We start from the raw sequence: 14,328 nt of genomic DNA on the forward strand, positions 1-14,328 counted from the left end.
GTGTTTGCAGTTCAAGTGCACTCAGTGGTCCCCCCCCCCCCATTGATGTCACAGAGCAATTGACAGATGTTCTTTCTGTTTTTCTCTGCAAAAGCATATAAAAAGTACTTCCATTTTAAAATGAGGTGAAATTAGATTACTATTGGTTGTGAATAGGCTACTGGAAGGCTGTTGAGTTGTTTTGTAAATTGTTGCTCAGTTAAAATATCCATATACGCCCTTTAAATTCATTACCAGTCACCGCCAGCACACAGAGACGTTGACATTAGGTTGCCTTATGCAACAATGCACCCACCGCACGCCCGCACTTACACACACACCACACACGCAGCACACATCACCATCATCAGAGGTGGCGCGTTGTTGGGAAGTTATTAAAATGGAAATGAGAATGTGTGATGTTGTGATGTTAATTGCGGAAGGGAAGAAATGATTTATGTTATTTAATGCAGTGTCTGAAAGAGGGAATGAGGCTGCTATCTGCTAAATAGGGTAATTAATGCTATATATTACTTATGTTTGTCCAAATTAAGGAATGAAATTATAGACGGTGGTGGCGGCTGCGACTCCGCGTTTATCTGTGAAAAACCGGCTTTATTTTTTATCATCTTTACTAGGCCCATTTATCTCTCTTCTCTCTCTTCAATTTTTACTTCAATTTTGCTTCCTATTCTTCCTCCATTTTTTTCCTGTTGTCTACATTGTCACATTTGTGCCGTCCGTCGGTTGCTGGTTTGAACAACAGTTTTTGGAGGTCATGTAGTCAGAGCAAGTCTCTGTCTCTCCTCAAAGACTACTTTTGAAATGCCATAAACAGTCACTGGGTTTTTCCGGTCTGTATCTGGGCTGAGACTTAAAGCTCTTGTGTCCCACTACGTGAAGAAAGACAAAGTTTTTAACCAATGACGCAAAAGGTATCAGCCCCAACCTCCCACCTATGTGTCCCCACCCTCTATTACTGAAACACTCCCACATAGGAAGAGAATAGCCTCCCCTCTTCATACAATTAACTTTGCCTATTACGTTGTGTGTGTTTGCCAAGTGCACTCCCCCCATTGATGTCACAGAGCAATTGACAGATGTTCTTTCTGTTTTTCTCTGCAAAGCTTATGAACGGCAGGAGTCTTCAGGAGTCTCATGTCACAAACTTCCAGATGTGCGGCCAAGTCTGTCGATACATGACTTGATGTACAAGATTTCTTATATCCATCTGAGATGCTTGCGTAAACTACCAGGTGGATCAGATTAAATCCAGACACATGTATTAAACTATGCATTTAATACACCTGATGGAGGCAGTAGAGTAGAGAAATATGATTTCCAGAAGTGGAGTTAGCCATGCACGACCATGATTGAAGCTCTAGTCTACAGCATGTTCATTTAGTCGGTAATATTCTGTGTGTAACCTACTGAAATGGGTTGTTTCACTACCCATCTCAGTGAGGACCCTGTTGTGATGATTGTCCTAACGACAATGTGAGTCCGGAGTGTCACTGCTCTACACAGGCCTCCTACAGGGCTTTACACTAGCTAGAGCTAATGTAGCAGCAGGACACATGCATGCGCGCATGCACACACACACACACACACACACACACACACACACACACACACACACACACACACACACACACACACACACACACACACACACACACACACACACACACACACACACACACACACACACACACACACACACACACACACACACACACACACACACACACCATTGCACCCTGCCCACTGCTGCGGCGTACCACTGAGATATTAATGTTTAAGCTAATTAGATCACAGACACCAAACTATTGGATCCATAGACGGTGTTATTGTAAAGGCTGCATATTTCACTTACTGAATGCAATTTGTATGGGCTGTAATTGCACGAGTGTATGGTAATTTCATGATGAAACAAACAATACTAATACGAATGCGCCGCATGGGAAGGGGTTGTTTTAGGCTACAGCAAGGTCATGAAGAAAATTTTTTGTTTTTCTTATAGAATAATTAAGGTGTATTGTTTTTACACACACAAATGACCAAAGAACTGGTCTAAATGAAAACGGAACATTGATTATGCTTTTCGGTCTCCTCATTGATATGTTAGATATCTGTTTAATGATAACAGTAACACATTTCAAGGGGTAGGGGTCATACTGTGCTGTGCTGTTATTTTTAACATTGACAGCTCTCTCATTCTCTCTCTCTCTATCTCTCACTTTCTTTCTCATGAGAAACATTTCATCCTCTCCTCTGCTCCTGAATGCATATGTCGCCGTAGAAATAGAATGAATAGAACGGGCAAACCCCATTCAAGTCATTGAGGGCATAATGGGTGGACTGGCAGCCAAGCAGTAAGTAAAAGCAGGATGTGCACTCATCCATATGTGCTGTGATGTGTTGATCCAACTCAACTGACATTACAACAACAACAAACAATCTATATTTCAGCAAAGACCAAAGTTTCATTATGTTAAGAGTCCATGTTATCACAGAAATGAACTCAACCGCATAGATGCCCATGCCGTCCCAGTGCCAACCCTACTCTCATTTTCTTTCTTTCTTTCTTTCTTTCTTTCTTTCTTTCTTTCTTTCTTTCTTTCTTTCTTTCTTTCTTTCTTTCTTTCTTTCTTTCTTTCTTTCTTTCTTTCTTTCTCTGTCTCTGTCTCTGTCTCTGTATCTGTCTCTGTCTCTCTTTATCCCTCTCTCACATTGTCTTTATCCCTCTCTCACATTGTCTTTATCCCTCTCTCGCATTGTCTTTATCCCTCTCTCACATTGTCTTTATCCCTCTCTCGCATTGTCTTTATCCCTCTCTCGCATTGTCTTTATCCCTCTCTCACATTGTCTTTATCCCTCTCTCGCATTGTCTTTATCCCTCTCTCGCATTGTCTTTATCCCTCTCTCGCATTGTCTTTATCCCTCTCTCACATTGTCTTTATCCCTCTCTCGCATTGTCTTTATCCCTCTCTCGCATTGTCTTTATCCCTCTCTCGCATTGTCTTTATCCCTCTCTCGCATTGTCTTTATCCCTCTCTCGCATTGTCTTTATCCCTCTCTCGCATTGTCTTTATCCCTCTCTCGCATTGTCTTTATCCCTCTCTTGTCTTTATCCCTCTCTCGCATTGTCTTTATCCCTCTCTCGCATTGTCTTTATCCCTCTCTCGCATTGTCTTTATCCCTCTCTCGCATTGTCTTTATCCCTCTCTCGCATTGTCTTTATCCCTCTCTCGCATTGTCTTTATCCCTCTCTCGCATTGTCTTTATCCCTCTCTCGCATTGTCTTTATCCCTCTCTCGCATTGTCTTTATCCCTCTCTCGCATTGTCTTTATCCCTCTCTCGCATTGTCTTTATCCCTCTCTCGCATTGTCTTTATCCCTCTCTCACATTGTCTTTATCCCTCTCTCGCATTGTCTTTATCCCTCTCTCACATTGTCTTTATCCCTCTCTCGCATTGTCTTTATCCCTCTCTCGCATTGTCTTTATCCCTCTCTAGGAGTTCCTGTCCTGTGTAGAGGCCCATATGAAGGTGGACTTGTGAGGCATTTGTTTCTCAAACAAGACACTCTAATGTACTGTCCTCTTGCTCAGTTGTGCACCGGGGCCTCCTATTCCTCTTTCTATTCTTGTTAGAACCAGTTTGCAGAATAGTATACAGAATTGTACGAGATCTTCAGTTTCTTGGAAATTTCTTGCATGCATTCATTTCTCAGAACAAGAATAGACTGACGAGTTTCAGAAGAAAGTTCATTGTTTCCGGCCATTCATTGTTTCTGGCCATTTTAAGCCTGTAATCGAACCCACAAATGCTGATGCTCCAGATACTCAACTAGTCTAAAGAAAGTAAGTTTTATTGCTTCTTTAATAAGCACAACAGTTTTCAGCTGTGCTATCATAATTGCAAAAGGGTTTACTAATGATCAATTAGTCTTTTAAAATGATAAATTTGGATTAGCTAACACAATGTGCCATTGGAACACAGGAGTGATGGTTGCTGATAATGGGCCTCTGTACGCCTATGTAGATATTCCATTAAAAATCTGCCATTTCCAGCAACAAAAGTAATTTACAACATTAACAATGTCTACACTGTATTTCTGATCAATTCTATGTTATTTTAATGGACAAATGTGCTTTTCTTTCAAAAACAAGGACATTTCTAAGTGACCTCAAACCTTTGAATGGTAGTGTACATCTTTTCACATTCCTTATATTATGCAAACCAGACGGCATAGTTTTCTCGTTTTAAAATGTACGGATAGCCAGGGGCACACTTCAACACTCAGACATCATTTACAAACAAGGCATTTGTGTTTCGTGAGTCCGCCAGATCAGAGGCAGTAGAGATGACCAGGGATGTTCTCTTAATAAGTGCGTGAATTGGACCATTTTCCTGTCCTGCTATGCATTCGAAATGGAACAAGTGATTTTGAGTGTCAAGGAAAATGTATGGAGTAAAAAGTAAATATTTTCTTTAGGAATGTAGAAAAGTAAAAGTTGTCAAAAATATAAATATTAAAGTAAAGTACAGATACCCCCCAAAAACTAATTAAGTAGTACTTTAAAGTATTTGTGCTTAAGTACTTTACACCACTGACAATGGGTGACCAAATTCACAAAGCATCTTAGAGTAGGAGTGCTGATCTAGGATCAGTTTTGCCATTGAAATCATAATGAATAAGAGGGGGGACCTGATCCTAGATCTGCTTTATGAATACAGGTCCAGATAAATGAACTAGTGCCCTGTTGAAACCAGTTGTTATATGAGTATAATGGCTGTTCTGTGTCGTTGGAAGATGATACAGTATATTTGTGAGAAACGCTCTGCCTTAGGAGATCAGAAGGGGGAAAGAGACTGACTCAGGTAAGACCACAGACACATACCTCACAAAATATAAAAGAATCAAACCCACGTTCCTGGCGTTGCAAGGGCCGTGTTTTACCCACTGAGTGCCTGTGCCCGCTCCCATGTGTTTGATGTTCCAGAGCCGAGGATCCTGTGTGAGTCAGGTGCAGAGGCAGGGGAGGAAGAGGAGGAGGGACTGTGAGCGCCTAACCTTTTTCACCGTCCTAACTGAGACGACTACCCCTCTCACTGAGCCATGCCTCCCGAGCCCACAACCCCTGAATGTGTGTTTGTTTGTATCAGGTTGGATACTGGTTGTATATGAAAGGTTTGATCCAGATGATATACTATGGGATTCCAATACCTCACCACTGCTGTCAGAATCTCATCTGTTATAGTTAGCTAAATGTGTGTGTGCGGTGTGTATGTGCGCACAGTGTGTGAGTCAGTGGTAACTATGTTAACAGGGCCGGCAACCAGCAGAGTGTTTTAATAATGTTTCTGACAGAAGAATTAATAAAAACAGTAGGAGGTTGTATCAGCTGTCTCCCAGCTAGTTGGCATGTGTGTGTGTGTCCTGCTGAGCTGTTGTCAGATAACCAGGCCTTTTCACGCTTATTAATCCAGGAGCACTGTCCTCAGAGCCCCCACACACACAATCTCCAGGATGATTAGACTACCACCGCCGATAGTGTGATTATGATGGTAATGTGTGTGGGGAGAAATCAATGGTATGACATTAGCCTCTCAGTCAATAAGAATCCTCCTCTCTTCCACTCATCCACCTTTCCTCTTCTCTTACGTTTTCCTCTTGTCCTCTCCTCAGTTCACCTGATTTCCTCCTTTCTTTTCCTCCTCTGCCTCCATTAGTTGAATCACATCCGCTTGATAATTCATAGTCGCTTTAGTTAATGACTCTGTAGGTTGTAGGCATATTACTGTGGGTTGTTTGTTCTGTTGCCAATACATATAATTGTTTCTACATATATCACACTGTGTGTGTGTGTGTGTGTGTGTGTGTGTGTGTGTGTGTGTGTGTGTGTGTGTGTGTGTGTGTGTGTGTGTGTGTGTGTGTGTGTGTGTGTGTGTGTGTGTGTGTGTGTGTGTGTGTGTGTGTGTGTGTGTGTGTGTGTGTGTGTGTGTGTGTGTGCGTGCATGCACACTTGTGTTTGTTCAGACGAGTGGCTCTGGCTCTGATCACTTAGCAGGTTTCCTATTGTGTGTGTGGCATTGATTAATTTCCCTAATAATCATCAGGCCCCTTTCTCTTCCAGTATGTGCAATTTGATTAGTAATCATTGTGAGGGGCTCGTGGGTGAGTTGGGGCCCCATATGTTTTCGGGGTGGTGGGTCCCCCAGGGGGCAGAGAAAGGGAGAGAGACAGTAAGGGGGCCAGGTGCGCGCACACACACACACACACACACACACACACACACACACACACACACACACACACACACACACACACACACACACACACACACACACACACACACACACACACACACACACACACACACACACACACACACACACACACAGTGGGAAATGAGGGGGGACAATAGAATTAGTCACACATAATCACAATCGTAGCTGTGACTGGCTTCAGAGTCACACATAATACAAGCATCAGGGTCCATTCACGCTCTAAGTCTAGCTGGAGCATCGCCATCTTGGCCAGTCTCTATCTTATCCGATCAATCAATGTTAATAATCTCAATAATGAAGTGGTGACTGTGTCATTTTAATCATGATGAAGACGTGTGATTAAAATGATCAATCAAGTGCACCCTGAAATGGTGATGATGTCTTTACATCCCATGAGAGTACAAGGGTAGACACGGGCTGGGTTTCATGGTTTGCATATTAGGTCGTGAAATTTTTACAATGGATACATTGCAAATTCATGCACAACTCTTTCTTTAAAATTGTTATGAATTCATGTAAAGGGTTCAAATTCAAGTTGTGTAGTGCAATTCATTTGTTCAATATTTATAGCCTTATAGCCCACTTTGGTGTACACTGTCATGTCCTCCGATGACGATGCAACACGGACTCTCTGTGTCCTCTCTCTTCCAGGTTAAAGCTAATGTGTGTGTGTGGTGGTGATCAGTGGCCTGCCTGTAACAGAGGGGCTGCTGTTGTTTGGGAGAGACCGTCTGTACGTGTGTGAGGTCTTTGCCGTTTTCCGCAGGAAACCAGAGAGAGAGAGAGAGAGAGAGAGAGAGAGAGAGAGAGAGAGAGAGAGAGAGAGAGAGAGAGAGAGAGAGAGAGAGAGAGAGAGAGAGAGAGAGAGAGAGAGAGAGAGAGAGAGAGAGAGAGAGAGAGAGAGAGAGAGAGAGAGAGAGATATTTCCCTCTCTTTCTACCTCACCTCCTCGTTATTTCTTCCCCTTTTACCTCTCTCTTTCTCCCATCCTACTCTCTCTATACACGTTCTGTGGTGCCAACATTGAGGTGACGTTAGAGGGATTGCTGAGGTCATAACTAATGCCAGGTGAACGTGGGCACATACACATACACAACAGGTAGATAATGTATATAGTAGAAACAGAAAGAACCCACTGCAAATTTTCAAGACATTCTTTATTTCAACATTTTACAACATAAAGACTGAAGGCAACCTCTCTTAATGGCCTGTGGAATCATTGTTTGACAGGTAAAATAAGAAATGTTCACCGTCGACCTAAACAAACAGTGACACAGTGCCAGGTGACGTACATTGATATGACCTGACTTCAATAGAAAAGTATATTCATTCGAAAATTACAATGGCAACATTGTTGTCCATTTTGTTGGTTTGAGCACTGTCTATTTGGACCAATCATCACATCATAGAACTGTGCTCAATTGCTCATTGGCTATGTAGAACTATATCCCGTTGTTCATTGGCTGTCCTTGAGTGTCAAATCTCTCCCTGGACCATTATTGGTCACTCCTCACCTCCACTGTTCCTGATTGGCTTGGGCCACTGAGTTTGGTGTAACCAGCCCGGAGTACGGCACACCCCTGCTCTCCGCCTCACCTTCTTTGTCCCTCCTCCGTCCTAGCATCCAGCTCCTCTCCTTCTTGCAACTCTCCAAACAGGACCCACACAGACTCCCCTCCTTAGCCAGGTACACCCCCTCCTCCAGCCCCCCTTCACCCCTCATCGCTCCCGAGTCTCCCTGGGCGTAGGACAAAGGGTTCCTCTTGGTGTTGAGTCTGATAATGCTCGGTAACACCTTGATAAACTCAGGCAGGGAGAGGAACAGGTTATCAAACAGGCCCAGCTCTTGGAGACTACAAAGCCCCACCATGGTGGGAGGCAGGGTGTCCAGGCGGTTCATGCCCAGGTTGAGGCTCCGTAGGCGGGCTAGGTTGCCTAGCGAAGGGGGTAGACCCGCAGAGGTCAGGCGATTGTTGGACAGGTTGAGGTGTGACAGCCCCACCAATTGGCTGACTGTCTCCGGTATGGCGTCCAACTGGTTGCTATGGAGATCCATCCAGCTGAGGGAGACCAGGTCACCTGGATGACCAGAGAGGAAATAGGTTTTACTTAATTGTCATTCTATGCATGTGCTTTGTTCTGTGTTTTTTAGAAGGTGGGCTCAATACACAGCTGTGTGACTTACTAACACACCTAATCAACAACAGAATCCAAATCTGCCAAGACTGATACTATTTGCTCTTCCCAATGTGACCATACCTCAAGGCAACCATCAATTCTTTGCCGATTGGAATTCTGTCACTCACTGTATATTATGATGTTGTTACGTAAGTCTACTATTGAAATAGCCAAACGATCTAAAGGACAGTAAATAAATACCAATGAAGTCTGGTAGCTTCTTGAGTTGGTTGCGGCTGAGGTCCAGCTCGTTGAGGTCTGGTAGTTTGAGGAGACACTTGGGGAAGGTTGCGATCCCCATATTACTGAGGTCCAGTCTGCGATGGCCATCAGTGGTCACACGCACAGCGTTCTTGGCCATCTTCAGAGTCACCTTCTTCCCCTTAGCACCTCCTCCTTTCTTCCCTCCTTTAGCCATGGTGCTGCAAGGAGACGTGGTGAGAACAATCAATCACATTATATCATTATCAGTGGTTACCCAGACTGGGGAGCGTGTTTCAGTACCAAAGGTGGCCAGGGCATGCATGTGTCGTGTGAGTCCTCCCTGCAGAGTAACTGAGTCCCAAACCATATTGTGTGTGTGTGTTCGTGTGTGTGTGCGCGTATGCGTGCGATGGAGAAAGAGTGAGAGTGAAATGAGAAGGCTGATGTTATTTACACAGGGGCTCATGTCTGGCCTGGGGTGGGAGAGAGGGCTCCACACTCGACGCAGAGTGAGGGAAATGTAGACCTGTGTGTGTGTGTCTGCCTTTGCCTGTTCACCCAGTGCTTCTCTTAATAAGGCTAATGCCTGACAGAGATCTATCTGAACAGCAGAGAGGCGACAGAACAGACACAGTGTAATACATACATAAGGTAATACTGGTAAACAAATGAGTGGTGAAGCTTCCACACAGTTCAGCTGGTTGAACTGGGAAGCCTCTCCCAGGTGGGAAGATGCATGCGTGAAAAGAGACTGAGTCAAATCAGGACGTTGATAAATTACGGTTAGGGCTCTGCTCCTCTCCCCTCTGTTGCAGAGAGCAGTGTGTGTGTGTGTGTGTGTCTCAGAGAGCAGTGTGTGTGTCTGTATTAAAACCCTAAGGCCCTCTATCGCCTCATTAATCATATTGAGGATCACAGAGAACAGAGAGGTGATTCACCATCGCTTGTTTCCATTACAACCTTAGATAGGAAACTATTGCTTGCAATGACTACCTGCAATTATACTATATTGTACAGAGCGACAAATGCAATGATTGATTTAGGCTGCTTTTACAAAATAATGTGATAAGGAGTTACTTGGGGTAAAAATTGCATATACTTCAGATGGCTCTTGATTTGTGAAATCAAGTGTATGACTTTGTATTAGTCTCGTAGAATCCAGAGATATCTCTGTAAATGGGAATGAGACCAAGGCATTTACCACAAGTCTGCTGTTCAGACTGCATTTCTGGGCTTTACGGGTGAGAAATAACGGAATATTATTGAGCTTAGTGAAACAATATGTCCTGATTTAAGCCCAAGTCCATTTTTGGATTTAACTTGGGGGCTTTTCACACTACTCAGCCGAACCAAGCCAAACCAAGCCAAGCCAAACCAGGCCAAGCCAAGCCAAGCCAAACCAAGCCAAGCCAAACCAAGCCAAGCCAAGCCAAGCCAAGCCAAACCAAGCCAAGCCAAACCAGGCCAAGCCAAACCAAGCCAAACCAAGCCAAGCCAAACCAGGCTGTATTGAACACGCCTAGTTACACATGCATCCACCATAGATGCTGGAACCATGTTGAAAAGAAATGGCCTTTCCATGCCTGTATATTTTGGTTTGGCAGGATAGAGGGTGAAAGAAAAGTTATGTACTGTAGTACTAGATGAGGATAAGTCATACACCCCCCTATCCACATCGACGGGACCGCAGTGGAGAAGGTGGAAAGGTTCCTTCCTCAGCGTACACATCACTGACAGACTGAAATGGTCCGTCCACACAGACGGTGTGGTGAAGAAGGCGCAACAACGCCTCTTCAACCTCAGGAGGCTGAAGAAATTCGGATTGGCGCCGAAAACCCGAGGTCAGTACAGGTGTGTCAAAGCTGGGACCGAGAGACTGAAAAACAGCTTCTATCTCAAGGCCATCAGACTGTTAAATTAGCCACCACTCGCATATTAGAGGCTGCTGTCCTATATACATCGACTTGAAATCACTGGCCACTATAATAATGGAGCACAAACTAATATTGTTTGCATATTTCGCATTACTCATCTCATATGTATATACTATTCTACTGTATCTTAGTCTATGCCTCTCTGACATTGCTCGTCTAAATGTTTATATATTTTTAATTACATTCCTTTACTTTAGATTGTGTATATTGTTAGATATTACTTGTTAGATATTATTGCACTATTGGAGCTAGAAAACTAGCATTTCGCTACAAAGGCAATAACATCTCCTAAACACGTATATGTGTAAATAACATTTGATTCGATTTAAGTACTTACCATGCTTTATCTACAGTAGAGTGAAGAGGTTCGACCAGTTGATCTGGCCTGGGAAGTTTGGTAGCAGTGTAGTGTGTCTGTCAGCAGCTAACTGGCCATTCCCTGCCACCTGAGAACCATGCTCCTTACAATCATAGACAATTCCGTTTTCAGACAATGCTGCATCTTGCAATTGCAAAACACGGTAGGCGTTCTGATGTTTCCGTTAGTGGACTCCATTAGAGTATAGTTTATGGTAGTATCAAACTTGAAAACACCTTTCATATGTGGATGAATAGATTTAGAGTTGAGTTGAGCACTCTCAATGCCCCAGTTGCACCCTCCCTCTTCCACTCTCCTTTTCTCTACACAGAGGTGGGCAGGAAAGGGTTTCTGTTGTTTAAGGACGTTACTAAGCAACAGGAGTCCGGGGCGCCAGGACTGTATAGCCATGTTACTGCCCCAGAGAGAGAGAGAGAGAGAGAGAGAGAGAGAGAGAGAGAGAGAGAGAGAGAGAGAGAGAGAGATACTGCCCCAGAGTGAGAGGGGATAGACATTTCAGCAGCCATTAAAATATAATAGTCTCCCAAATCAGATTAAAATATATCTAGAAATGTTTTCTAGGAGTAGAAATTGTAATTTTTGGCATAGATACTGTGGAGCTTCAACACACCGATTATATTGCAGGCTTCAGTTGTTGGACTGAGATATTTTGTGGGAGTAGTGCTAGTGCTCAGTAGTTGGCAGGTCTTCTAATGTCTGAACCCCCTCTTTTATTCTCGCTATACACCAAGTCACTTGGCTCTGTCATAACCTCACATGGTCTCTCCTATCATTGCTATGCAGACGACACACAATTAATCTTCTCCTTTCCCCCTTCTGATGACCAGGTGGCGAATCGCATCTCTGCATGTCTGGCAGACATATCAGTGTGGATGACGGATCACCACCTCAAGCTGAACTTCGGCAAGACGGAGCTGCTCTTCCTCCCGGGGAAGGACTGCCCGTTCCATGATCTCGCCATCACGGTTGACAACTCCATTGTGTCCTCCTCCCAGAGCGCTAAGAACCTTGGCGTGATCCTGGACAACAAACTGTCGTTCTCAACTAACATCAAGGCGGTGGCCCGTTCCTGTAGGTTCATGCTCTACAACATCCGCAGAGTACGACCCTGCCTCACACAGGAAGCGGCGCAGGTCCTAATCCAGGCACTTGTCATCTCCCGTCTGGATTACTGCAACTCGCTGTTGGCTGGGCTCCCTGCCTGTGCCATTAAACCCCTACAACTCATCCAGAACGCCGCAGCCCGTCTAGTGTTCAACCTTCCCAAGTTCTCTCACGTCACCCCGCTCCTCCGCTCTCTCCACTGGCTTCCAGTTGAAGCTCGCATCCGCTACAAGACCATGGTGCTTGCCTACGGAGCTGTGAGGGGAACGGCACCTCAGTACCTCCAGGCTCTGATCAGGCCCTACACCCAAATAAGGGCACTGCGTTCATCCACCTCTGGCCTGCTCGCCTCCCTACCACTGAGGAAGTACAGTTCCCGCTCAGCTCAGTCAAAACTGTTCGCTGCTCTGGCTCCCCAATGGTGGAACAAACTCCCTCACGACGCCAGGACAGCGGAGTCAATCACCACCTTCCGGAGACACCTGAAACCCCACCTCTTTAAGGAATACCTAGGATAGGATAAAGTAATCCTTCTCACCCCCCTTAAAATATTTAGATGCACTATTGTAAAGTGGTTGTTCCACTGGATGTCATAAGGTGAATGCACCAATTTGTAAGTCGCTCTGGATAAGAGCGTCTGCTAAATGACTTAAATGTAATGTAAATGTTTTGAACCCTGGCTTAGTGATCATATTACTGTTGAATTAGAAAACAGTTGGAGAAGAAACTTCGATGCCACTTCTATGGCTTAGTAAGAGTTCCTTTCTCTGTTGAAAAGCATGAAACACACACATAGATGGGTGCACACACACACACACACACACACACACACACACACACACACACACACACACACACACACACACACACACACACACACACACACACACACACACACACACACACACACACACACACACACACACACACACACACACACACACACACACACACACACACACCTCATGTGTGGTGATGGCTCCTTAGCGGTTTCACATCTTCAAACACCTGTTTAAAAAAGCACAATAGAGCATTGGCTCACCTTAATGTCATAAAGTAGCCTACCTAGTTATATTCGACCAGCAACTGTCTCTGATAATATTCTATGGAACATTTGTGTTGTCTTCGGGGACAAAAATAACTAATTCCCTGTAAACCCATAGATGGCACCATACACTACTCTACATGAGAACACACTTCACACACACACAAATATAGCTGAGTGTCCTTGTTTTTCTACAACACTCAATAACACACACAATCCATCTCACACACACAGCCTCACCTCTCCCCACTCACTACGGCACTGTTCTCGAGTCTGAGGTTGAGAACTCTCAAAGGCACAACAACAACATTCCCATGCATGGTTGCTAGGCAACCCACAGTCAGAACAGGTCCCTGTGATGTCACTGACTGACAGAGTTCTAAATGTTTTCATTCATAAAATCAACATTTGTATTTATAGAAGACCTTTCATACATTTCAATGGGACAATAGGGTAATCAAATTAAATCAAATTGTATTTGTCACATGTGCTGAATACAACAAGTGTAGACCTTACAATGAAATGCTTACTTACAAGCCATTAACCAACAATGCAGTTTTAAGAAAAATAAGTGTGTAAAAATAGATAAGTAAATCTAAAATAAAAGTAACAAATAATTACGAGCAGAAGTAAAATAACAGTAGCGAGGCTATTTACAGGGGGTACCAGTACAGAGCAAATGTGCTGGAGCACCGGTTAGTCGTGGTAATTGAGGTAATATGTACATGTAGGTAGATTTAAAGTGACTATGAATAGATGGTGTGTTTGGATCATGACAGTTTGTTGGTGATGTGGAAACCAATGAACTTGAAGCTCTCAACCTGCTCCACTACAGCCCCGTCGATGAGAATGGGGGCATGCTCTGTCCTCCTTTTCCTGTAGTCCACAATCATCTCCTTTGTCTTGATCACATTGAGGGAGAGGTTGTTATCCTTGCACCACACTGCCAGGTCTCTGACCGCCTCCCTATGGGCTGTCTCATCGTTGTTGGTTATCAGGTCTACCACTGATGTGTCAAACTTAATGATGATGTACAGGAGGGGACTGAGCACGTAAATCTGAGGGGCCCTGTGCCTCCTTTGCGTGCACACGCTTTTCAGTTCCGCCCACAAATTTTCCATAGGATTGAGGTCAGGGCTATGTGATGTCCACTCTAATATCTTGAATTTGTTGTCCTTAAGCCATTTTGCCACTACTTTGGAAGTATGC

General features: G+C 44.2%; 1 protein-coding gene across 1 annotated transcript; it reads right to left on the reverse strand.

The window, feature by feature from the left end:
* Nucleotides 1-7,470: 7,470 nt before the first annotated feature.
* On the reverse strand, nt 7,471-11,259 carry lrrc18a (leucine rich repeat containing 18a). Its single transcript, XM_046357930.1, has 3 exons — nt 10,929-11,259; nt 8,655-8,875; nt 7,471-8,354 (listed from the first exon to the last, which is right to left on the reverse strand). The coding sequence occupies exons 2-3, from the start codon at nt 8,869-8,871 to the stop codon at nt 7,786-7,788; spliced, it is 786 nt and encodes a 261-aa protein (XP_046213886.1). The 5' UTR covers nt 8,872-8,875; nt 10,929-11,259; the 3' UTR covers nt 7,471-7,785.
* Nucleotides 11,260-14,328: the final 3,069 nt, after the last annotated feature.

Source organism: Oncorhynchus gorbuscha, linkage group LG08 (assembly GCF_021184085.1).
Source record: "Oncorhynchus gorbuscha isolate QuinsamMale2020 ecotype Even-year linkage group LG08, OgorEven_v1.0, whole genome shotgun sequence".
NCBI classification, from domain to species: Eukaryota; Metazoa; Chordata; class Actinopteri; order Salmoniformes; family Salmonidae; genus Oncorhynchus; species Oncorhynchus gorbuscha.